This window comes from Balaenoptera borealis (assembly GCF_965194805.1).
Source record: "Balaenoptera borealis genome assembly, chromosome: 14".
Classification (NCBI taxonomy): domain Eukaryota; kingdom Metazoa; phylum Chordata; class Mammalia; order Artiodactyla; family Balaenopteridae; genus Balaenoptera; species Balaenoptera borealis.
Genome location: NC_138875.1, coordinates 70,127,088 through 70,152,294, shown reverse-complemented (window position 1 = coordinate 70,152,294; position 25,207 = coordinate 70,127,088). Strand labels below are relative to the sequence as shown.

Sequence of the window (25,207 nt, the reverse complement as noted above, 5' to 3'; positions counted from 1 at the left end):
CTGTGGAAAGGTCTCTCCCTCCAGGTCACCCTATTAAAAGGAATTCTCTACTCGGTGCCAATACTAACTGGAGTCAAGAGGGAGGATTCAGGGCTCCCGACTGTACCCCTCAACGATGGCAGGTAGATACGGATCTCTTGAAAACAAACAGCTCTCAAACCGGGAGACCAATTTAAAGACGACGCTAAAGCGTACAAAGTGAAACACATCTAACTATCACCATCTAAACTCAATGAAGAGCCTTGTCTTACTGACTCCCATTTTACAGGTGTTAGCCTGGTCCTGGGGGAAGAGACAGGAGCTGACATCACCTGGCAGGAGAGGACCTTTCCGCTTTGCCCAGCATAAGAGATGTACACTCTTGGGCTGATAGTTAGCATGGAATTTAACTTCCTCCAAAATGCTGAAAGCTCAAAATATCCGTAGAGAAAGACATGAAACTGTTAGCAACATAAATGAAGTCTCATCTTTTAAAACATTAAGGTTCTTCTAGATACTCCCTTTCAAGTCTGAAAAAAGTTAAAACTTCAGAATTTGGTTTCTAAATCAAGAACGGAATTTTACAGTCTTTGCCATTTAAAAACACAAAAAGACGAGAGGGAGAGTCCATTCTCAACAGCCTCCCTTTCATTTTGCTTTCTCATTAAGTAAGGCAGCTCCCTGGGCAGAACTCCCCTCGGCTTAAAAGACAGAACTGCTTTACTGCTAAATGATGGATCAAAACCTGTCCTTTAACCGTGATTCATTTCATCAGAGCTTTTAACACAAGCTCCCCTTCCATCGAGCCAATGGGTTCACAGTCATTGGCAGATTAAATTCCCTTTCTGGCGTGAGTCAAAAAATTTCCTCAACTAAGTACATATAAAAAATGACAACAGTCTAATGACTCGGCTACTGAGGAAACCAGATGCCAACCTCACATTTCATTAACGACTGTCCTAATCAGCAAAAGACAAGAGACTCGGTACCTTTTTAATGGTATTGTGTTTGCTGCTGGTGCCGCCCTGATCAGAGTTCTCATTGTGCAGAATATCCAAGGCCGTCTCCCTCTCTTTGAGTTTCAAGGCCTCGATCTCTGTCTTGAGTTCGTTGAGCTGCTCCTGCAGGTGCTTGCTCTTCTCCATATACTCCACCCTGCCAGAGAGAGGACAGAGTATCAGGGGGTCTGGCAAACAGTGAGGTACCGTGACCGAGAGGCTCCAGACCCACACGCTGCTTGGCCTGGGACCCAGGGTCTGAGCCTGGGGTTCACATCTCTGCTCGGCCACTCGCGGGCCGTGGGAGCTTGGGCCAGTCACTAAACTGCTCTGCATCTGTTTCCTCATCCATAAGATAGGGATAACGATCACAGGGTTGTGGTCAGGATTAAACAGAAGGAAGTGTAGGAAAGCCTCAGTAAACTCTCATACCAGTTGTAATGGATAACAGATAGTTTTTAGTTCTATACAGAAAACAACACAAGAAACAAGCCTCCTGGCATCCAAAACAATCTTGTCTCAACACTTCTCGGAGAAGTAATTCCATTCTAGTGACCTCTTCTGATAGGCCATGGCCACATCCCTACTTGTTTTGGGACATAATCTCCTAAAGATGACCGAAGCTCACTCAGCAAACACCAGGGATAGAAAGATGCCCACCACCACCTGCAAGCACACATGGTTATCTATGAAGGAAGCCATCCTCAGGGTGTCCAGCTACATGGGCACAGCCAGGCAAACCGGGCATCACAGACACAAGGGACATTCTGCAGTGATTCCCACGCACGGGTGGTGCCTGGTGCGCACACGTAATGAGTAAGAAAACATAAACTGTAAAAAAGCAGTACCCTGATCACACAACCATGTACTGCTGAGCACGCCTAGAAAACAGTGAAGGGTAGAGGGAAACTCCACCACGGGTGGAGGGGACTGTGGGTGCCACAGACAGAGACGCTGGGTCCCTCTATCCTCAGGACACGAGCCCAGAGAGACTTACTGCCCGGCCTGTGGCTGCCCATGCTGGACACGGAGAGGGTTACCTGAGGACACCAAACAAGGTGAAAGCGCATGGGCCGCAAAGTCAGACGGACGAAGCGCTGCACCCCGGATCTGTCCCTCATCAGCTGTGGGGTGCTGGGTGAGCTCCTTAAATGCTCTAAATCTGGGTTCTCATTTATAAATGGGAACACTAAACCTACCTTTGAAGGCAGTTGGTGGGAATGAAATGAGATAAAAGATAAAGGACCCTGTCACCCAGGCACCCCGTGCCTGGCAGCTACTGTGACATTTCCCTGGCCAGCCATGGCACAGATGGCCGATTTACCGACGGCTCTGATTAGGGGACCTCAGTTAGATGCCCTCTGCAGTGGGGCTCCCTTCCATCTCAGAGCCACGTCCCCGACCATAAAGTGAAGGAGGAGGACAGCTCAGGGCACGCTGGGCTCAATGTGTGGCTCCCACGGCAGGGCCGTTCAAGCTGACTGTAGCCCCAGCCGTTTGCCCTCCTCAGCCTTGAGCTTGAGTTTCTTCTCTCTCGCCCTTGTTCTAGACATGGGACCCGCCACAGAGCTCAGCCGCCAGAGAACACAACTAGGAAACGTGTCGCATCACCAGGTTAGAACACGACCACCACGGACCACCACGTGAACAGCGGTCTGACTGGCTTGGAGACCTCTTGACAACCAGTCCTAGACTTCAGGTGAGCTCTGGAGCCACTATAAACTCCGGGTCACCAATCAAGTGTCATTTTTATCCTGGAAGATGAATGCTGGTCTGTCGCCCTTCATTTCCAATTAGGAAATTCCTCTCCCGGTGGGTGAGGACAGAACAAACCTTTGTAGGAGTTAGTGCCAGGCTGCCCACGCGGGGCACGGGGGAGGGGAGGGGGCTCCGTACTTTTCTTTCTCTATCTCCATGGAAAGCCGCTTCATGTCAGTATCCTTGAAGTCGAAAGACAGGCTGTCACCAATGAGGTTGAAGCTTGGTATGTCAGGAGGCAGCGGGGCTGGGAGTGGGTTCATGGGCTACGAAGGAGAAATCAGATTAGGAGGTTCGGTTCCACAAGAACAGAGGGCACTGCTGCGTCAACCACCCACCCCTCCAGAGGCCACAAAGGCTCTGGGCCCAGCGTGCCCACCCCTGAAGCAGAGGGTGAGGCAGTTAGATTTGTTTTGAGGACTTTCTCCTCCCAGATCAGAGGGTCGTCTAAAATATGGCCCCAATCTACTTCTCCCACCGTCTGCCCTATAAGATCGTCAATGGTATCATTTATTACCCCTTGGACCACTTTGCTTCCCACCTCTGTTACTTTGCTTAAACCAAGTCACCTCCCTACATCCCATCTCTCTTTCAAGGCCCTAGAACATTCTGCACCATTCGCTCCACCATGTGTTTGCTTAACAGTCGCCCTGAAGGCCCCACCAGGGGAACCGGAGGGCTGGGAGGGAAGGGACCGCTACGAGGTGAGAAGCAGCGTGGCTGGCAGCCCCAGGCTCACCGGGTACGTGGGCTTGGTGGTGATTTCCAGGAGCTTCTGCTTGGCTCTTCGCTCTGCCTCGCGGGCTTCCTGCAGGTCCTGCTTCAGCTGATCTGCCTCCTTGGCCCTGCAAGGAGAGAAGGGACCCTCAGCTCCACAGAAGATGACAGGAGGAGGAAAGAGACCCCTCTTCCCCCTTGACCCCTGGAGACGAGGGAGCTGGGTTAACCCTGAGGATGGCACCAGACCAGGCAAACAAGCACGGGGGTGGGGGGGTGGGGGAGGATTTACATGAAATCAGAACTTCCGAAGCAGGAACAACATTCCCAGGTATTGTTCATTTCAACTGATTTCCAGTTTAAATCAAAACTGGGAGAGCAGTGAAGCAGGTGGCCAGAAGAGTCAAGGATGAACCTTTGCAACTGGGGGAGGGGGAGGGAAATCGGGGGAGGGGCTAGAAGCTTCCTCTGCTTCTTTCTGGGTGAGAGTGGGCTGGGCAAAGGTGTCATACTGGATCACAAAGGGCAGGATGTGAAAGAACTGATTCTTCAGGACCCCCAAGTGAAACAACCTCCTCGGGCAGGAAGATAAGCACATAGCTGAGGGCCTCGTGCCTCGTCAGGACACTGGACCCAGGGGACCCAGCCCAACACACATCACTCGCGGGGAAGTGACGGCACATGGAAAGAAAGGAGCCTAGAGCAGGGTGGGAAACACGGAACCGTATTCCCAGAATGACACGCAAAGAGTGGAGAGGAAACTGTAGCGACTGCACCCTGGCAGTGAAAAGCCAAATTCAGGTGTTCTAAACCCACAGACCAAGTGCCGCGAGGAATGAGCCAGGGTTATCTGACGGCTGTGGAACCAGCACAGCCCAGAGCCTCCAATTGTCTTTGAAAAGCACAGACTACAGTCCCATCCTTCGACCTGGTCGTGAGCCAGGGCACCCTGCCCTCCCCTCCCATCTTCAGGGAAGCGTTAAAGGTGAATAGCTGCTGTCTCCCCACACGCCCCTCAAACCAAAAGGGAAAAGAAGCACGTTCTGTAAATGTCAGAAGAGCCTCCTCATGTCTCCTCAGCTAACAGCAGCCTGTGGACAAGCTCGATGGTTTTCCTGCAAACACAAGCATCACAGAGACGGGGGCTCATCGCAAAGGCACAGCCCGACCAGAGTCCACCGGACAAGAGAACTACGTTCCTGCGCCCGTCCAGCTCCAGCCCCACCGGCCTGTGCGGGAAGGAGCCTCTGCCCCTGCCCGGGAGACGGGTCAGCAGCTGCCAGCAGGCTCTGCCCCAGCGCAGGGCCTCCCCGCCCCCATGCTGACCTCCTCTCGGACTCCTCAGCCATCTTCAGTGCCAGCACCTCGGCCTCCAGCACCTTCTGCTCCATAAGGCGCTTCTCTTCCTCCGTCCGGATGGCCGTGGCCTTGATGCGCTGCATCTCCTGTTCGGCCTCTGCCGCCTTCTGTGCCAGGAGCTTCGCCTCCTCCTCAGTGATTTGGGCCTTTTCGGCCAACAGGTCGGCTGTCTCCTCGGACCGCATCTGGAGAAAAGAGCGTGGTCAGTGGGAACAGGAGTCCTGTGCCTGTCATCAGGAGTCCTGTGCCTGTCATCCCGCCCCGATCAGGCCTCAGACACTCAGGTCAGCAAGGACCAAGGTCTTGGACTCCTTGGGGCCCTGCCACGGAGTGTCCCCAAGCCACACCCTTCAACTTCTCAGAAGGCCCTTCAGGGTCCCTCCATGGGGACCCACTTGAGCTGAGGCTACACTTTATGAGGGAGAAACCCAACTTAACTCTGTCCTTCTTTCTCTTTAAATAATTGCTTCAAAAGCACGGGAGACTGTGCCCTCTGGGGACATGTCACAATGTCTAGAGACATTTTTGATAGTCACAAATGGGAGAATCTAGTGGGCAGAGGCCAGGGACACAGCCAACCAGCCCTCAACACACAGGATGGCCCCCACCAGAGGATGACCTGGCCGCGAGGTGGGGCGGGCCAGGGCTGAGACACCCTGCGGGAAAGGTGACCCATGGTGAGTGGAGTCTGCCTGCACTTGGAGGTTGAACTCAATCTAAATCTGCTCCTGGAAACACAGGCGGAGAGAAAGACAATAATTTTTTTAAGCCAAAATGTCAAAGTAAATGTGGCTAATCCGTGGTCCTTGGGGGCCTAACTCCAGAGCCAGAGGGAGTCCGAGTAGCCTCCCAGGACCCAGCCCCTTGGAAGTCACCAGGGCTTCGTTGGCCATCGTCGCCTCTTCCTTCATCTGCAGCAGCCTCCTCTCCAGCTCGTCCCTCGTGCGTTCAGCCTCCTCCCTCATCTGCTTCTCTCGAGCGAGGCGCTGCCTCTCCATCTGGGGGGAATGAGCGGTCGCTGGTCACAGGGCCCATGACCTGCTGTGCCACAGATCCGAGGACAGCCAGTGCCCAGGGTCTCCCCTCTGGGGACCCTTTTCTTCCCTGGACTTTAGGTACCAGTGTCATTCTCCTCGCCCACCACCCTCCATCCTTCTAAACCAGCTGTAGAGTGGAAAGCCATGCTCCTTGAAAAATCATCTAGTGGTAAATGAACAAACAGCAGAACACGGAGCCAGTCTCCACCTGGATGTACGGGTACATCCGTACACGCTGGGTACGGAAACAGCTACCTGGCCAACGTGCCTGAGACCCCAGTGGCTCTGCCCTGCAGCTGACAGGACACAATGCAGGCTCCTTCTCCCCAAGGGGCAGCTCCAGAGATAGACCACGTGCCCCTCTCCACCACCATGAGCCACCGTGCCGCTTCTTACCCACACGGACCCCTCCCACACCTCTAATCTCATCAACAGTAGCTCCACTCTTGCCTCTGACCCTTGGAGAAGATGGAATCATCCGTGTGATGCATCAATAGCTCACACATTGTATTTCACAGCGGGAGGCGGCAGCAGCCAGGCGCAGACCCCCACAGCCTCAAGCGGAAGCAACTCCTGAGCCAGGCCTGTGACAGGAGGGAGCCCGGGGGGAGGAGTGGGGATGCGGCCGTGATCCCTGATCCTTACGGCACCAGCACTAAGCTGCTGCCGCCTCCCTTGCCTTCTGGATCACTGTATTAATTGGGCCACATGCCGAGCTTAATAAGGGGAACAAGCAGAGGACAAGTGCTATTCTCTGTGATCCTAGGGCTCTAGCTGAGTTCAGAAAGCAGGAGCCAGAAATGACCACTGCACTATTTTCTTCCTTAAATAATTAAAGCACATTTAATTACTTACTTCTTGCTTCAATCTTCTCCCAAACACAAGATTTTTAAGATTGCTGCTTTTTCTAAATAGTAAGTCAAAAAAATGCATTGGGCCTCAAAGGAATAATGCAAAGACAAGCAATAAAATACAGTAAATTTTTCTCCAGTTTTCCTCTTGCAGGTCAATGAAAAGCTTGGCCGATTTGTTCTCTAATTTCCATCATATTACCATTCCCATTAGGTGGATGACTAGATCCCCATTATCCTCCACTTGAAAAAAGTCTACAATTCCTTTCTGCTCTCAGCATTGCACCCTCCCTGAGACCTCCACCCCAATCATAAGGGACCTCCTGTTTGCAAAACAGTTTCAGCTCACAAAGACCTTTAGGTACAGTGTGTCCTCTGATCTGAGACACAGAAGAGAGATCCTTAGCTCCACTTGACAGATAAGAAAACCGAGATCTGGAAGGTAGGTCAACCACTAGGGTCACATACTAAGTTTCACATCTGGCTCCAAGGTCAATGTCTGTACTGCTGGGCCATGAAGCCCCTGACCTGAGGTTGCCAGATGCCAGGAATGTGCATCTGCCATCCTACAGGCAGTGCAGGTCCAGGGTTGTGTTCAAGCTACTCTCTGCACAGCCTGGAGGCTTACACGCTCCTTGCCGTGATCAGATCTCTCACTTCTAAGCTTTCCTCTGCTGATAAAGAGGTCAGAGAGGGCTCTTCTTGAAGTTGCCACTATGACCCTATGCTGGCCCAGGAGCACTTCTTTGTCCAGCAAAACCCATTCCACTGTCCCCCACCCCACCCCAAAGCATCCCGAAGAGTACATCTGTGGCCCGCCAACTCAGAGAGCAAAGAGACGGAGCCGAGAGCACAGAGACGGAGCCGAGAGCACAATGGATCAAACTGGGCATTTCATTCTAAATCTCAGGGCCGGGAGCCAGCTTCATCGGAGGACCCAAATTAGAGAGCTGCACACAGACTAATTATTATCCCTCCAAGCCTGCAAGTCCTAAGGGCAGCTGATTGCAGCTGCTGCTACTCTGTCTAGTAGTTCATCCAAAGCCACAACTGATATTCTCAGCAGCGGGGCTCAGATTAGCTGTGTGGATTGCGGTGAGTCAAAAAGGTCTAAGTGTAGAAAACAGTGATGCAGATCGTCCAGGCTGCTGATAACATGCTCCTGGCACCTCTCGCTGTGGGCGATGTGCCGCCTGGGCTGACCTGCAATGGGGAAGTGCGGCCGGAGTCTAATTCCAGCAGTGGGCGCAGAGATGCCGCCCTGCATTCCATCACCATCTAATTAGAAAAGGAGAAGTCTGGGCACAGGAGACAGGCAGGCAGAAAGAATGAAAGCTTAGCTGCATGGACGATGGATGGATGGATGGATGGGTGGATAGGTGGGTAGATACATGTGGGCTTGGCTATCTCTGCCCACAACGTGCATTAATCACACTTCACTCACTTCACTGGAGAAATAACTAGGGATGTGTCTTTGAGATATGCTGTTAGAGTTTATTCCTCATTTCCAGAGCTGACGTCCCACCATCATTTATTCATCAGCCAAAAAGACCCAACAGGAATAAAATAAGAGTAGGCAGATCCATGCTCAAAGCACTCCTGTGAGCCCATGACCACTCCTTACCTCCGGGCCAAGACCACCACCAGGAGACAGCGGCAGTTCACCTGCTCACCTGCTTTCTGGCCTTCTCCTCCCTGGCCTGAGCTTTCATCTGCTGAACTTCCAAAGAATCAGCCTTCCTCCTCCTCATGAACAGGTCGTGGTTCCCGATACACAGCTGGAGAATCTGTGCAATGAAAGCAGGAGAAATGTTATACCCACACGTTGACTCCACTGAGACAGCACAGCAGCTACAGCATCTTGGTCCAAGGGCTCTTGTGGGGAACCTGAGAGAAGGTATGGAGGGAAACAACCAACGTCCTCCCTGTGGCCTCCAGACCTCAGCTCTGGAGACAATCACAGTGCAGAGAGGAAGGGGCGCCATTTAGCTTGTCTTCTGATGCCCTTCACTCTGCGGAGTCAGCGCGTGGCTCTGCATACCAGGGGAGATGACGGCAAAGCGTGTTCAACAGGCAGGGCTGGGACGATAGGTCATTCGTGGGAAAAAAGTAAGTTGGATTCCCCCACCTCCACCACATGCAAAACTTGACTCCAGAGGGATTAATGCCTTAAGTGCAAAGATCAAGCCCTGGAAATTCTTAGAAGAGAACATAGAAGAATATCTTGATGGTCACAGGATAAGGAAAGATGTCAAGCAAGCCACAAAAAGCACAAATAGTTAAGGAAAAGATGTATACGTTTATCTACATTAAAATTTGTTAAGGCATTAAAAAAAAAGGAAAAATAAGACACAAACTGGAAGAAGAGATAACCAATAAAGAAAACAAACAATCCAGAAGAAAAACAGCCAAAAGACAAGAAACAAGTTTGACAAAAGAGACAATGAGACTGGCCAATAAATATACAAAAAGATATTCAACCTCATTAGCAAATATAAAGATGCAAATTAATATGACACTGAGATACCATTTTAAATGCACAAGATTGGCAAAAATTTTTAAAGGCTAATAACACAATTGCTGAGGATATAGGATATAAGGCAAAAGGAAGTCTCACCCAGTGTTGTTGATTCTGTACATTAATTCACCTTCTTTGGAAAACAACGTGACATAACCTTGAATTTGGACATATACCACATGCAGGGCTATGTGAAGACACTCTCTAGACTCCAGGGAAGCGATTGCCCATGCGTACCAGCGGGCAGATACAAGACGCAGAAAGCACTTAATTGTCCATTAACAGGAGAATGGAGAAAAAAAAAATATATATATATATATATTTTTTTTTTAACAGAATATATAATGGAATACTATACAGCAGTGAAATGAAAGGACCATATCTTTGAGCATCAACATAGATAAATCTCAAAAAATAATGTGTAAAAAAGGCATGTGACAGAAGAACACAGTTGATAGCACATATATAAATTTCAAAAACATACATAACTTGCCGTATACGAACTAAAGTTCTGATGAAAAGCAGGGGGATATTAAGTACACAGCTGAGAATGGTGGTCACCCTCGGGGAGAGGGGGGACAGCAAGGTGCTAATGCGGGGGCGGTTCCACAGTGTTAGGAGTGTGCTATTTCTTAAAGCTTGGTGGTGGGTAAGTAGCTGTTTATTTCTGTTGTTCTTTATAGCCCACGTATACATTATACATATCCTTTCATATATATGAAGTACTTCAATAAAAATAACTTTTAGAAATTCCTCATCACAAAATGTAGGTTTGACTCTTTAGGTTAAGCTAAAGAGAAATCTTTCAAGGCTGATCAGAGAAGCACGTACCAAGTGAGTGATCATTCTACACCTCACAACATGTCACTCTGATACTGGTTCAAAAAGGGCTTTCAATTTCACAGAAAAACTACAGTCTGTAACAAAAACCAGGATCTCAACTTACCAGCTTATTAACACGAAGCTTTGAGGAGTTAAATTTGAAGACATCAATTTTCTTATCCAATGGCTTAATAGTAAACTGAAAGGAAAAAGCAGAAAACAGTTTCAGTTTGATAGCCTAGAACATTGCCACCAACTGGGAAATTCCACAAAAGCAGCAAACGCCCTGGCAAAGATCCAGCACAAGGCCATGCCTTGTCCTGGCTTCATGGTGCCCAGGAAGTTCAGGATCCTGGAAGCTGGGTTCTCGGCACCATCTTAGGCTTGGAAATCTGAAATACAAACCCTTGACGGGCCCAACCTTGAGGCCAACACTGGGAGGGCCACCGCAGAGGCAGCCCTGCCTACAGGAGGCTCACCACCTCGCTGGAACTAGACCAACAAGAGTCAACTACTCAAGAGATTACATCACGTGTTAGTGCCTCATTGGGTGGCACAAATCACAAATCCTCAGGGTAGGATGGACATAAGCTGGTCTTGGACAAAGAATATGACAGAGAAGCTAAAACGTAGGATGGAGGGGCATTCTGGACAGGGCAAGCAATAGAGATAAGGCAGAGATGGGGAAATGAGCAGTGTTAGCGTGTGTGTGTGTGTGTGTGTGTGTGTGTGTGTGTGTGTGTGTGTCATTATTAACTCTTTGATGACTAAGATAAAACCATGGGTTTAGACTGGGAGGAAGGCAGGAGTGGGGGCTGGTGAGGTAGGCTGGGGATGGGCAGTCAGAAGGGCTTAGATTTGACGTGACAGCATATGGGGCGTCACCCCAGATTTCCAAACATGGGGATGGTTTGATGAAAGCTGTTAATAGAAAGAATACGGTTAAAGAGTGACAAAGAATGGACTGTAGTAGAAAAGGAAAATACTACAAAAATCAAAGGGGAGAGAAAGAGGAATGCTACGGATGGGCGGGTGGGTGGGTGGGTAGCTTAGTAGGAGAACCCAGGGCCAGACTACCAGGCAGGGTCAAATATAAAGAAAAAACGGCAACTGTTGTTCTCACTCATTCCTGATGAGACTGGACAGATCTTAGATTTCAAAGATGCACTTTATTTTTTTTATTTTATTTTTTTATTTTTAACATCTTTATTGGAGTATAATTGCTTTACAATGGTGTGTTAGTTTCTGCTTTATAACAAAGTGAATCAGCTATACATATACATACATCCCCATATCTCCTCCCTCTTGCATCTCCCTCCCACCTTCCCTATCCCACCCCTCTAGGTGGTCACAAAGCACCGAGCTGATCTCCCTGTGCTATGCAGCTGCTTCCCACTAGCTATCTATTTTACATTTGGTAGTGTATATATGTCCATGCCACTCTCTCACTTCGTCCCAGCTTACCCTTCCCCCTCCCCGTGTCCTCAAGTCCATTCACTACGTCTGCGTCTTTATTCCTGTCCTGCCCCTAGGCTCTTCAGAACCTTTTTTTTTTTCTTTTTTAGATTCCATATATATGTGTTAGCATACGGTATTTGTTTTTCTCTTTCTGACTTACTTCACTCTGTATGACAGACTCTAGGTCCATCCACCACACTACAAATAACTCAATTTCGTTTCTTTTTATGGCTGAGTAATATTCCATTGTATATATGTGCCACATCTTCTTTATCCATTCATCTGTCGATGGACACTTCGGTTGCTTCCATGTCCTGGCTATTGTAAATAGAGCTGCAATGAACACTGTGGCACATGACTCTTTGAATTATGGTTTTCTCAGTGTATATGCCCAGTAGTGGGATTGCTGGGTCGTATGGTAGTTCTATTTTTAGTTTTTTAAGGAACCTCCATACTGTTCTCCATAGTGGCTGTATCAATTTACATTCCCACCAACAGTGCAAGAGGGTTCCCTTTCCTCCACACCCTCTCCAGCATTTATTGTTTGTAGATTTTTTGATGATGGCCATTCTAACTGGTGTGAGGTGATACCTCATTGTAGTTTTGATTTGCATTTCTCTAATGATTAGTGATGTTGAGCATCCTTTCATGTGTTTGTTGGCAATGTGTATATCTTCTTTGGAGAAATGTCTATTTAGGTCTTCTGCCCATTTTTGGATTGGGTTGTTTGTTTTTTTGATACTGAGCTGCTTGTAAATTTTGGAGATTAATCCTTTGTCAGTTGCTTCATTTGCAAATATTTTCTCCCATTCTGAGGGTTGTCTTTTCGTCTTATGTTTTCTTTTGCTTGGCAAAAGCTTTTAAGTTTCATTAGGTCCCATTTGTTTATTTTTGTTTTTATTTCCATTTCTCTAGGAGGTGGGTCAAAAAGGATCTTGCTGCGATTTATGTCATAGACAAAGATGCACTTTAAACATGAATACCCACTCCCAAGAAAGACTTGCTAAGCAGATGAAGTCGTTTAAGAAGATCTATTCTTGGGTATTTCTTTCACATGCTATATTGTCCAACAAGGGCTTAGCACACAGAGGACAGAAAAATGGTCCTTTGTTTCGCTTTTGGTCAAGTGAACTTAGAAGCAGTATTGCTCTTGTGTAGGCTGCTATTTATGAATTTTGTGAGCTTATTTTTGGCCTTGCTATCAAAGCCCAGAGCTGTCAGTGGGAAACCTCAAGGAGTGGGGAAACCACAGGCTCTGTGCCACGCCAGGGCATGCACACAGAATCAATGGCTCACTTAAAATAAACCAGCACTTCTGTTGTGACAGCACAGTCGTTGTATATAACGACCAAGACTACTTCTCATCATGTCAAGTCAGCTTGGGGCCTTGCACTGTGCGAGTTACTGACGTGACGGAACTCGGGGGCGCCTTGCCCCGGGAGAGGGAATATTAGTTTACTGTGTCGAGCCATCGCACTAGGGGAGACTTCACTCCTTGGCTTCCATGAAGGATGAGTGTTTTGGGAGCCTTTAGCACGCGAAGTTGTGGATGTGCAGTAAATAGACTTTATGAAATTAGAGATGAAAAACTACCAGCACACCTACTGCTTTAAGTTACGTAGAACTTTCAGTTTAAGTGCTTTAAAAGAGAAATACCTAAATGCTCATCTCCTGGGCTACTTACAAAAATCTGAGAAGCCAAAATGTTTTGAATTAAGAAGCTCAATCTATCTCATCAAGCATGGCCGAGTAGATCTCAACCACATATTGGCAACCAGGGGCCTGGTGCTCCTTTCCTCGAGTTGCTACACGAGGAAAGAGAAAGCAGGAAACCTGCACGGGGTGGGGGCTCTGCAGGCAGCCACGTGGGCCATCTCTGTTACTCACTCCACGCCCGGGCTTGCCTTCCTCAGCCCGGTGCAGTGCGTCTCAGGGCCCGTCCTCTGTGCTTCCCTGGAAACTCAGGGGATGTGGCTTCTGCTATTCCTCTCACCAGACACAGGTCACCTGATCCCTCTGCATCTCCGCTTCCTGAGGTGACACAGAGCAACCAGAACACAGTCCCTACTCTCACAGCAGTGTTCTTGTGAAGACTGAATCAGAGCCAGGGCAAAGCTGCTGGCAGGCTGAAAAGTACCATATCGTCACCACCTCTGTCACCAGCCGCTCACACTGAGGTTATGGATCACGGCAGTTGAGTCACTACTTGACTATAACTTCCCTGAGGGCTGAGACTGCATTCTCTACATCTTTGTTTCTCCCACAAAACCTAACACAAAGGAGATGCTCAAAAACTCCCTTAAAATTAACAATGAACGTGGTTACCAAGGGGGAAAGGGTGGGGGAGGGGATAAATTGGGAGACTGGGACTGACATATACACACTACTATATATAAAATAGATAACTAATAAGAACCTACTGTATAGCACAGGGAACTCTACTCAATACTCTGTAATGACCTATATGGGAAAAGAATCTAAAAAAGAGTGGATATATGTATATGTTTAACTGATTCACTTTGCTGTACAGCAGAAACTAACACAACATTGTAAAGCAACTATACTCCAATAAAAATTAATTTAAAAAATTAACAAAGAATGAATGAATGAATGAATATAGGATTACAGCATTAGGGAAAAGTCACAATCCTATATAGTAATATTTGAATTCTAAGTTAGAGTGCTCATTTGAGTTATTCAAACTTAATTTTTCTTTAATTCTTGTAAGCAAGTTGGCCTGATATCCTTTATATCACTGCTAATATGTGTATATTATATATACTATACATATATATATAAAAAATACATATACATTCACATACATGTTATGGAGAGGTGTGTGTGTGTGTGTGTATATATATATACACACATATCTCTGCATCCCATGAATCAAGCACTGGACACAGAGAGAGGGTTTAATATACACCACACTTAAAATACAAAGAGAGGGGCTTCCCTGGTGGCGCAGTGGTTAAGAATCCGCCTGCCAATGCAGGCAACACGGGTTTGATCCCTGGTCCGGGAAGATCCCACATGCCGCAGAGCAACTAAGCCCGTGTGCCACAGCTACTGAGCCTGCGCTCTGGAGTCCGCAAGCCACAACTACTGAGCCCACGTGCCACAACTACTGAAGCCCGTGCGCCTAGAGCCCGTGCTCCACAACAGGAGAAGCCACCGCAATGAGAAGCCTGCGCACCGCAACTAAGACCCACACGGCCAAAAATAAAAATAAATAAAATACATAAATTTATTTAAAAAAAAAAACAAAGAGAATTCTCACCAGAAATAGAAAGCCAAGTAATAAGAAAGGGTTACTTTCTGGTTTGTTTACTGTTCTCCAGGGTTTAGTCCTGACAGTTGAGCTTCCCAGCCTCTCATTAGTCAGCAGAGGGGTTTAGTTATGCTGTTTGAAAATAGGATGCCAGTACTGTTCTGTAAATACTATAAAAATCAACAAGCAAAAACCCAAAGCCTGGGAATTAAAGGATCTTGCTGCTAACAAGGAGCGGCCGCTCCAGAAGGAGGAGAGATGGGGAATAACCTGCTGGGCCGCCAGGGCATCTACAGTGCAGACGGGTCCTACCTCCTTGTCGCTGTACGAGATGTTTCGGATTTCGTTCCACGGGAAGGAGATCTTGGGGGTCAGTCTGTTCTCAGGGTCATAAATGTGAAGCCCCAAAGCATCCACTCCGAGCAGCAGCTCTGTGCCCTTTTTATTCTGTAGATTTGACAAAGAACAGCCACCGTCAGCTCCAGCTGAGGCTCAAGATTTTATTCAACTTCCCAAAGAACCTGGCATAGACTGTTACATGTGACAAGTTTCAACAGGTCCCAACAGAAGTCACTGCTGTCTTAGAACCCAGGGGGCCTCCAGCTTCCTGAACTGGGGCAGGTGGAGGCAAAATGATACCATTCTTGTGAGTCATGTGTCCCACGGAAGGATCACTGGGGGCTCCTGTCACTGGCTCCATGGCTAAAGCAGAGGTAATCGAAACATTGTTACTGCTAATTAAATAACTGGCTTATCATAGATGTAGAATAAAAACTTGTAGGATTAAACACCTCTTATGTTAAAAGAAAAGGTTATTGTACTACCAGAAAGAAAACTCTAAGTGCTGGGATCAGATGGCCTTATTTTACACTAAAATGTAGTTTCAATGTGATAAAGCAAGTATAAAGTGTTAACTGTAGAATCCAGGCTGTGGGTATACATAGGTATGCACTGTAAAAGTCTTCCAACTTTCCTGCACGTTGGAAACTTTTTACTACAAAATATCAGAAAAATATATCAAAATGAATTATATATAAATTGTACCCTAATAAAGCTGTGTAAAAATTTAATTGATAGACTGTACGCAGGCTGTACCCCTGACGGCAGTCCGGCCAGCAGCCAGGGCACCCGTAGGGCAAGCGTCCTGGGCCCCCATGTCACTGACCAGTGTGCACCTGGAGGCCACCTCTTCGGGCTGCAGGCCCATCCCCCTGTGCTGCAGTCTGGTCCTCGTGCGGCAGTGGGGGGCATCTCCCCACACCTGACCCCTTGCTGACAACAAGGAAACGGACCCAAGACTCCAGGGCAGGAAAACAGGTCTGCAAACTGAGAAGGTGCGGGGACTGTGATGAGAAGTACAAGGCTAATAGCAGGCGTCAGGAGGAGGAGCGAGCACTCTGAGATAAATCTTCTACTCCAGCTGACACCTGAAGTCAGATGTGATCACCAAACCATGAGGGAGAGTCGTCTGCTCGTCTGCAGAGCTCTTAAAACCACTGCGTTAACACAAGTGAGGCTTTGTGCTTTAAAAATCTATAGTACGTTTTGGAAAACAAGACGTTTCATTATGTTTCTAGCTTAAGTTTTTTAAAAGAATGGATTGCACCCTCTGCCTCCTATCATGAGGCTCCAACTGTTCTAGAGAATAAACAGAGAAGTGGGGACTCAAGCAGCCCCTTTTAAATTATTTTAAGCACACGTCTTCCTTAGGTGATGGTGAAATTTCAGGAACTTTAACACAAAGACACTAAAATATCCATTAGCCTCATCTATCGCGCAATACAAGACACACACGCACAAAGTAGTATAATTTAGTCTGACTGCTGTAGAAATATTCCCTCATAAGAAGCTGTTTTTGAAGGGTTATAAAACACTAGTTTTCTACAATGTAGTTGGTGGGGCAAGAGGAGTCATATGGACAAAACCACAGAAATGTGTCAAATGAGTCTGACCTTAAAGAAACCAAACAATTAGCAAATACAAATTAATAAAACTTTAGAAAACAACCTTCGGCGTTATTAGGGAAAATCTTTTAGGCATTTGTATACTATACAAAAGTGACAATTTGTCAGTGTGCCTTATTTTATGCAAATGATCCATTAAAAATATGTATTTAGAAAACAAAGTAGAAAGCTATCCCTAGGATATTTTAAATGTGTTTCAATTTACCGAAATTTAATACAAAATTTATGGAAACCCTGAAAAGGAAAGCAAGCCTTAACTATAATGATAGCTGTTTTACTGTCTACTCATCTACAGTTTGGAACCGGCAATGAAATACTTCAGCAAATCGCATGAACTCCTTTGGGAGGAGCTGCGTCCAGCAGCAGAGCCTCAGGAGAAAGATGCTTGAAAGGCGGGACAGGGGCTGAAAACAAACGCTTCTCCGGTGCAGGAGCAGCAGGTTCCCGGAAGACAGCGGACTATTAATGGTCTGCATAGAAAATCAATTAGCCTGCCAGGGAGAGTCCCCACCCAAACAAATCAGTAATCTGTAAAAGCAGCTTTACTCTCCTTGTGTCCTGGGGGAAGAAAATATTTACAGGTGTTCCCTGTGGACCCGGATCTCACAGAGCCAGAGATAATCAAATGTTACGCCAGAGCATTCAGGCAGGTTTCTGCCCAGGCAGGACCAGGCCCTCCCGGGCTCCACTGATACTTAATTACCTAGGATCTAACTTAAGTCCCAATATAGAAAATGAGGCTCTTACACCCGCCCCTTCCTCTTCCCCTGTTCACCACTGAACTGTCGAAGTGTCGCCCGCCCTGGGATGTGGAGGGACCCATTTTAACAGTCTGCCCTCATTCAGTCTCCACCCACACACGGGGAACTCGCAGAGGCTTCCACACACCCGGATTGTAAAGTAGTTCACACCGTACATCTCCAGGTCCTGAGCTATCTTCAAATATTCCATTTCAGCTTCGTCCCTGCGAGGAGAATGAAAGACACCATCACTGGCGCGGAAATGAGAAATCTGGAGGGCGGCGCACACCGAGCTGAGCTTCGAACCTGCGGGAAGACGCGAGCCAGGCAGCTACCCACCAAGCTCTGCCCGGTCCCAAGTCTGTTAACCACACCACACAGAGGTGAAGCAGAATTTCCCATCCCCGTGAAAACAAGAGAATAGATTCATTACAGTGTCTCTTGGCTTCAATTTCATGCTTAACCCTTGGTAAACAGTGACACCTGGCTTGAGTAATTCAAGACAAGCACGTGGTACATCTGCTCCCTCAAATGGATTTGGATGTTCGAATTTTACCTAAGCTGCTGCTGTATCTAATTGCGTACTTTCTTCACCTAGAAGGTTTTGGTAATGATGTATCTCTCTCTGCAAGCTACCTGAGAGCTGCCTTTCTGATTTTATTCCTTTGGGTGTTATTGGAGGTTAAGGGACCTTCCTGATTTTAATCCTTTGGATGTTGCGGGAGGTTAGGGCAAGAGCTATCCAGGCTGTCAAACGTAAGCCTGGTCACCCACTTCTAAGTTGTGAGTCAGACTTAAAGGAAGCTCTTGAAGTAGCAATGACTTGCAGAAAACTCCCAGATAGGTACAGTGTTGAAATATCTTAACTCAAGTCTCCCTATGACCTTGCCTTCTTCCCTCTCTCCCATCTCAAAATGGTCTCAAATGAATTTTAAAAATTCAACCTGAGAGGAGGAGCAGTGGCAAGCAGGTGGAGCAATTCGAAATCACACACGTTGTTGATGTAAATTGATACAATTGCTTTGGAAAATTGATGTTATTTGTAACAGCAAAAACCAGGGGACAACGGGACAACCTAAATGTCCATCAGTAGTGGAATGGATAAATAATGTGTGGTCTATGAATACAGCGGAATTCTACACAGCAATGAAAATGGAAAAAAACACCGTTACAAGCCACAAACCCAAATCTCACAATATCATGCTGCATGAAAGAAGTGAGGCACAAATAACAGAAACTGTCTGATCGCACTTAGACAATGTTTAAAACAGGCAACACTAATCCATGGAGTTGGATTCAGAAGAGTGGTTACCTCTGGGGAGGAGTGATCGGGGGCACGTGCTTTCTTGTCACCTGGTGTTACCTGGTGTTTTCACTTTGTAAGAATCCATCAAGTGGTATATTTACGACTTGTCCACTTTTCGGTATACTTTTTTAAGAGTTAAAAACAACATGTGATAGGAAGTTGATTTGAAGAAGAGAAAACAAATATTAAAGGCTAATGAAAAGATGATCAATTCCTAAAGTGATAGGGGAAATGCTAATTAATACTTAAGATACAAAATTTCATCTTTTAGATCACAAAGATTAGATTGGTTAAAAACCAGTGTTGGGGAGAGAATGGGGGGGAACACTTTCACACACTGCCGATGGGCTTGTAAATAGGTACAACCTTTTCGGAGGGCAATTTGGAGGCACCTGTCAAGACGCAAAATGCTCACATCCTTTTGCCTCAGCAACTCCTCTAAAGGATCCATCCTCAGAACTACTCATACAATTACATAATGATATCAGATTGTACACTGCAGAACATTCTGTAAAAGTGAAAGACCTATAGCTACTCCAAATACCATCAACAGAGGAATGGACGCAAAAGCTATGGGATATGCATATAATAGAACTTTTCTTTCTGAATTTTATTTTATTTATTTTTTTATACAGCAGGTTCTTATTAGTTATTTTATACATATTAGTGAATGTATGTCAATCCCAAACTCCCAATTCATCCCACCACCACGCCCCTGCCACTTTCCCCCCTTGGTGTCCATACATTTGTTCTCTACATCTGTGTCTCTATTTCTGCCCTGCAAACCGGTTCATCTGTACCATTTTTCTAGGTTCCACATATATGCATTAATATACGATATTTGTTTTTCTCTTTCTGACTTACTTCACTCTGTATGACAATCTCTAGATCCATCCAGGTCTCTACAAATGACCCAATTTCGTTCTTTTTATGGCTGAGTAATATTCCACTGTATATATGTACCACATCTTCTTTATCCATTCATCTGTCGATGGGCATTTAGGTTGCTTCCATGACCTGGCTATTGTAAATAGTGCTGCAATGAACATTGGACATTGGGGTGCATGTGTCTTTTTTCTTTTTTTAATTTTTATTTATTTATTTATTTATTTATTTATTTATTTAATTTTATTTTTTGGCTGCGTTGGGTCCTCCTTGCTGCGTGCGGGCTTTCTCTAGTTGCGGCGAGAGGGGGCTACTCTTCATTGCAGTGCACAGGCATCTCATTAGGGTGGCTTCTCTTGTTGCGGAGCACGGGCTCTAGGCGCACGGGCTTCAGTAGTTGTGGCACGCGGGCTCAGTAGTTGTGGCTTGTGGGCTCTAGAGCTTGGACTCAGCAGTTGTGGCGCACAGGCTTAGTTGCTCCGCAGCATGTGGGACCTTCTTGGACCAGGGATTGAACCCGTGTCCCCTGCATTGGCAGGCAGATTAACCACTGAGCCACCAGGGAAGTCCCTGCATGTGTCTTTTTGAATTATGGTTTTCTCTGGGTATATGCCCAGTAGTGGGTTTGCTGGGTCATATGATAATTCTATTTTTAGTTTTTTAAGGAACCTCCATACTGTTCTCCATAGCGGCTGTATAAATTTACATTCCCACCAACAGTGCAAGAGGGTTCCCTTTCCTCCACACCCTCTCCAGCATTTGTTGTTTATAGATTTTCTGATGATGCCCATTCTAACTGGTGTGAGGTGATACCTCATTGTAGTTTTGATTTGCATTTCTCTAATAATTAGTGATGTTGAGCAGCTTTTCATGTGCTTCTTAGCCATCTATATCTCTTCTTTGGAGAAATGTCCATTTAGGCCTTCTGCCCATTTTTGATTGGGTTGTTTGTTTTTTTAATATTGAGCTGCATGAGCTGTTTATATATCTTGGAGATTAATCCTTTGTCCGTTCATTCGTTTGCAAATATTTTCTCCATTCTGAGGGTTGTCTTTTTGTCTTGTTTATAGTTTCCTTTGCTTGGCAAAAGCTTTTAACTTTCATTAGGTCCCATTTGTTTATTTTTGTTTTTATTTCCATTACTCTAGGAGGTGGATCAAAAATATCTTGCTGTGATTTATGTCAAAGAGTGTTCTTCCTATGTTTTCCTCTAAGAGTTTTACAGTGTCCGGTCTTACATTTAGGTCTCTAATCCATTTTGAGCTTATTTTTGTGTATGGTGTTAGAGAGTGTTCTAATTTCATTCTTCTACATGTAGCTGTCCAGTTTTCTCAGCACCACTTATTGAAGAGACTGTCTTTTCCCCATTGTATATCCTTGCCTCCTTTGTCATAGATTAGTTGACCATAGGTGCGTGGGTTTATCTCTGGGCTTTCTATCCTGTTCCATTGATCTATATTTCTGTTTTTGTGCCAGTACCATATTGTCTTGATTACTGTACCTTTGTAGTACAGTCTGAAGTCAGGGAGTCTGATTCTTCCAGCTCCGTTTTTTCCCCTCAAGACTGCTTTGGCTATTTGGGGTCTTTTGTGTCGCCATACAAATTTTAAGATTTTTTGTTCTAGTTCTCTAAAAAATGCCACTGGTAATTTGATAGGGATTGCATTGAATCTGTAGATTGCTTTGGGTAGGATAGACATTTTCACAATATTGATTCTTCCAATCCAAGAACATTGTACATCTCTCCATCTGTCTGTGTCATCTTTGGTTTCTTTCATCAGTGTCTTATAGTTTTCTGAGTACAGGTCTTTACCTCCTTAGGTAGGTTTATTCCTAGGTATTTTATTCTTTTTGTTGCAGTGGTGAATGGGATTGTTTCTTTAATTTCTCTTTCTGATCTTTCGTTGTTAGTGTATAGGAATGCAAGAGATATCTGTGCATTAATTTTGTATCCTGCAAATTTACCAGATTCATTGATTAGCTCTAGTAGTTTTCTGGTGGCATCTTTAGGATTCTCTATGTATAGTGTCATGTCATCTGCAAACAGTGACAGTTTTACTTCTTCTTTTCTAATTTGTATTCCTTTTATTTCTTTTTCTTCTCTGATTGTCGTGGCTAGGACTTCCAAAACTATGCTGAATAACAGTGGCAAGAGTGGATATCCTTGCCTTGTTCCTGATCTTAGAGAAAATGCTTTCAGTTTTTCACCATTGAGAATGATGTTTGCTGTGGGTTTGTCGTATATGGCCTTTATTATGTTGAAGTAGGTTCCCTCTATGCCCACTTTCTGGACTTTTTATCATAAATGGGTGTTGAATTTTGTCAAAAGCTTTTCCTGCATCTATTGAGATGATCATATGGTTTTTCTTCTTCAATTTGTTAATATGGTGTATCACATTGATTGATTAGTGTATATTGAAGAATCCTTGCATCCCTGGGATAAATCCCACTTGATCATGGTGTATGATCCTTTTAATGTGTTGTTGGATTCTGTTTGCTAGTATTTTGTTGAGGATTTTTGCATCTATATTCATCAGTGATATTGGTGTGTAATTTTCTTTTTTTGTAGTATCTTTGTCTGGTTTTGGTATCAGCGTGATGGTGGCCTCATAGAATGAGTTTGGGAGTGTTCCTTCCTCTGCAATTTTTTGGAAGAGCTTGAGAAGGATGGGTGTTAGCTCTTCTCTAAATGTTTGATAGAATTCACCTGTGAAGCCATCTGGTCCTGGACTTTTGTTTGCTGGAATATTTTTAATCACAGTTCCAATTTCATTACTTGTGATTGGTCTGTTCATATTTTCTATTTCTTCCCGGTTCAGTCTTGGAAGCTTATACCTTTTTAAGAATTTGTCCATTTCTTCCAGGTTGTCCATTTTATTGGCATAGAGTTGCTTGTAGTAGTCTCTTAGGATGCTTCGTATATCTGCGGTGTCTGTTGTAACTGCTCCTTTTTCATTTCTAATTTTATTGATTTGAGTCCTCTCCCTCTTTTTCTTGATGAGTCTGGTTAAAGGTTTACCAATTTTGTTTATCTTCTCAAAGAACCAGCTTTAAGTTTTATTGATCTTTGCTATTGTTTTCTTTGTTTCTATTTCATTTATTTCTGCTCTGTTCTTTATGATTTCTTTACTTCTACTAACTTTGGGTTTTGTTTGTTCTTCTTTCTCTAATTGCTTTAGGTGTAAGGTTAGATTGTTTATTTGAGATGTTTCTTGTTTCTTGAGGTAGGCTTGTATTGCTATAAACTTCCCCCTTAGAACTGCTTTTGCTGCGTCCCATAGGTTTTGGATCATCGTGTTTTCATTGTCATTTGTCTCTAGGTATTTTTTGATTTCCTCTTTGATTTCTTCAGTGATCTCCTGGTTATTTAGAAACGTATTGTTTACCCTCTATGTGTTTGTGTTTTTTTCCCTGTAATTGATTTCTAATCTCATAGTGTTGTGGTCAGAAAAGATGCTTGATATGATTTCAATTTTCTTAAATTTACCAGGGCTTGATTTGTGACCCAAGATGTGACCTATCCTGGAGAATGTTACATGAGCACTTGAGAAGAAAGTGTAATCTGCTGTTTTTGGATGGAATGTCCTATAAATATCAATTAAATCTATCTGGTCTATTGTGTCATTTAAAGCTTCTGTTTCCTTATTTATTTTCATTTTGGATGATCTGTCCATTGGTGTAAGTGAGGTGTTAAAGTCCCCCACTATGATTGTGTTACTCTCGATTTCCTCTTTTATAGCTGTTAGCAGTTGCCTTATGTATTGAGGTGCTCCTATGTTGGGTGTCTATATATTTGTAATTGTTATATCTTCTACTTGGATTGATCCCTTGATCATTATGTAGTGTCCTTCCTTGTCTCTTGTAACATTCTTTATTTTAAAGTCTATTTTATCTGATATGAGTATTGCTACTCCAGCTTTCTATTGATTTCCATTTGCATGGAATATCTTTTTCCATCCCCTCCCTTTCAGTCTGTATGTGTCCCTAGGTCTGAAGTGGGTCTCTTGTAGACAGTATATATATGGGTCTTGTTTTTGTATCCATTCAGCGAGCCTGTGTCTTTTGGTTGGAGCATTTAATCCAGTCACGTTTAAAGTAATTATCGATATGTATGTTCCTAGTACCATTTTCTTAATTGTTATGGGTTTGTTTTTGTAGGTCCTTTTCTTCTCTTGTGTTTCCCACTTAGAGAAGTTCCTTTAGCATTTGTCGTAGAGGTGGTTTGGTGGTGCTGAATTCTCTTAGCTTTTGCTTGTCTGTAAAGCTTTTGATTTCTCCGTCGAATCTGAACGAGATCCTGGCCGGGTAGAGTACTCTTGGTTGTAGGTTCTTCCCTTTCATCATTTTAAATATATTGTGCCACTCCCTTCTGGCTTGTAGAGTTTCTGCTGAGAAATCAGCTGTTAGCCTTATGCGAGTTCCCTTGTATGTTATTTGTCGTTTTTCCCTTGTTGCTTTCAATAATTTTTCTTTGTCTTTAATTTTTGTCAATTTGATTACTATGTGTCTCGGCATGTTTCTCCTTGGGTTTATCCTGTATGGGACTCTCTGCGCTTCCTCGACTTTGGTGGCTATTTCCTTTCCCATGTTAGGGAAGTTTTTGACTATAATCTCTTCAAATATTTTCTCGGGTCCTTTCTCTCTCTCTTCTCCTTCTGGGACCCCTATAATGAGAATGTTGTTGCGTTTAATGTTGTCCCAGAGGTATCTTAGGCTGTCTTCATTTCTTTCTTTTTTAAAAAATTATTTATTTATTTATTTAATGTATTTACTTTTGGCTGCATTGGATCTTTGTTGCTGCACATGGGCTTTCTCTAGGTGCAGTGAGTGGGGGCTACTCTTCGTTGCGGTGCGCAGGCTTCTCATTGTTGTGGCTTCTCTTGTTGTAGAGCGCAGCCTTCAGTAGTTGTGGCTTGTGGGCTCTAGAGCGCAGGCTCAGTAGTTGTGGTGCATGGGCTTAGTTGCTCTGCGGCATGTGGGATCTTCGCAGACCAGGGCTCGAACCCGTGTCCCCTGCATTGGCAGGTGGATTCTTAACCACTGCGCCACCAGGGAAGCCTTGTCTTCATTTCTTTTCATTCTTTTTTCTTTATTCTGTTCCACGGCAGTGAATTCCACCATTCTGTCTACCAGGTCACTTATCCATTCTTCTGCCTCAGTTATTCTGCTATTGATTCCTTCTAGTGTATTTTTCATTTCAGTTATTGTATTCATCTCTCTTTGTTCTTTAACTCATCTAGGTGTTTGTTCTTTAATTCTTCTAGGTCTTTGTTAAACATTTCTTGCATCTTCTTGATCTTTGTCTCCATTCTTTTTCCGAGGTCCTGGATCATCTTCACTGTCATTATTCTGAATTCTTTTTCTGGAAAGTTGCCTATCTCCACTTCATTTAGTTGTTTTTCTGGGGTTTTATGTTGTTCCTTCATCTGCTACATAGTCCTCTGCCTTTTCATTTTGTCTATCTTTCTGTGAATGTGGTTTTCCTTCCACAGGCTGCAGAACTGTAGTTCTTCTTGCTTCTGCTGTCTGCCCTCTGGTGGATGA

General features: G+C 45.0%; 1 protein-coding gene across 6 annotated transcripts in view; it reads right to left on the bottom strand.

Moving 5' to 3' along the window:
• Positions 1 to 25,207, bottom strand: part of NF2 (NF2, moesin-ezrin-radixin like (MERLIN) tumor suppressor) — an 85,528-nt gene that overhangs the window by 13,493 nt on the left and 46,828 nt on the right. For 5 of the 6 annotated variants that reach the window (XM_082354732.1, XM_082354731.1, XM_082354729.1 and 2 more), the window contains exons 7-15: positions 17,621 to 17,696; positions 15,081 to 15,215; positions 10,164 to 10,238; positions 8,373 to 8,486; positions 5,687 to 5,809; positions 4,779 to 4,996; positions 3,475 to 3,580; positions 2,874 to 3,001; positions 969 to 1,134 (exon numbers count right to left, since the gene is read on the bottom strand). In XM_082354732.1, coding sequence (XP_082210858.1) covers positions 969 to 1,134; positions 2,874 to 3,001; positions 3,475 to 3,580; positions 4,779 to 4,996; positions 5,687 to 5,809; positions 8,373 to 8,486; positions 10,164 to 10,238; positions 15,081 to 15,215; positions 17,621 to 17,696 — 1,141 coding nt within the window. The remainder of the gene's footprint in view (positions 1 to 968; positions 1,135 to 2,873; positions 3,002 to 3,474; positions 3,581 to 4,778; positions 4,997 to 5,686; positions 5,810 to 8,372; positions 8,487 to 10,163; positions 10,239 to 15,080; positions 15,216 to 17,620; positions 17,697 to 25,207) is intronic. The other variant, XM_082354733.1, reaches the window with a different exon arrangement.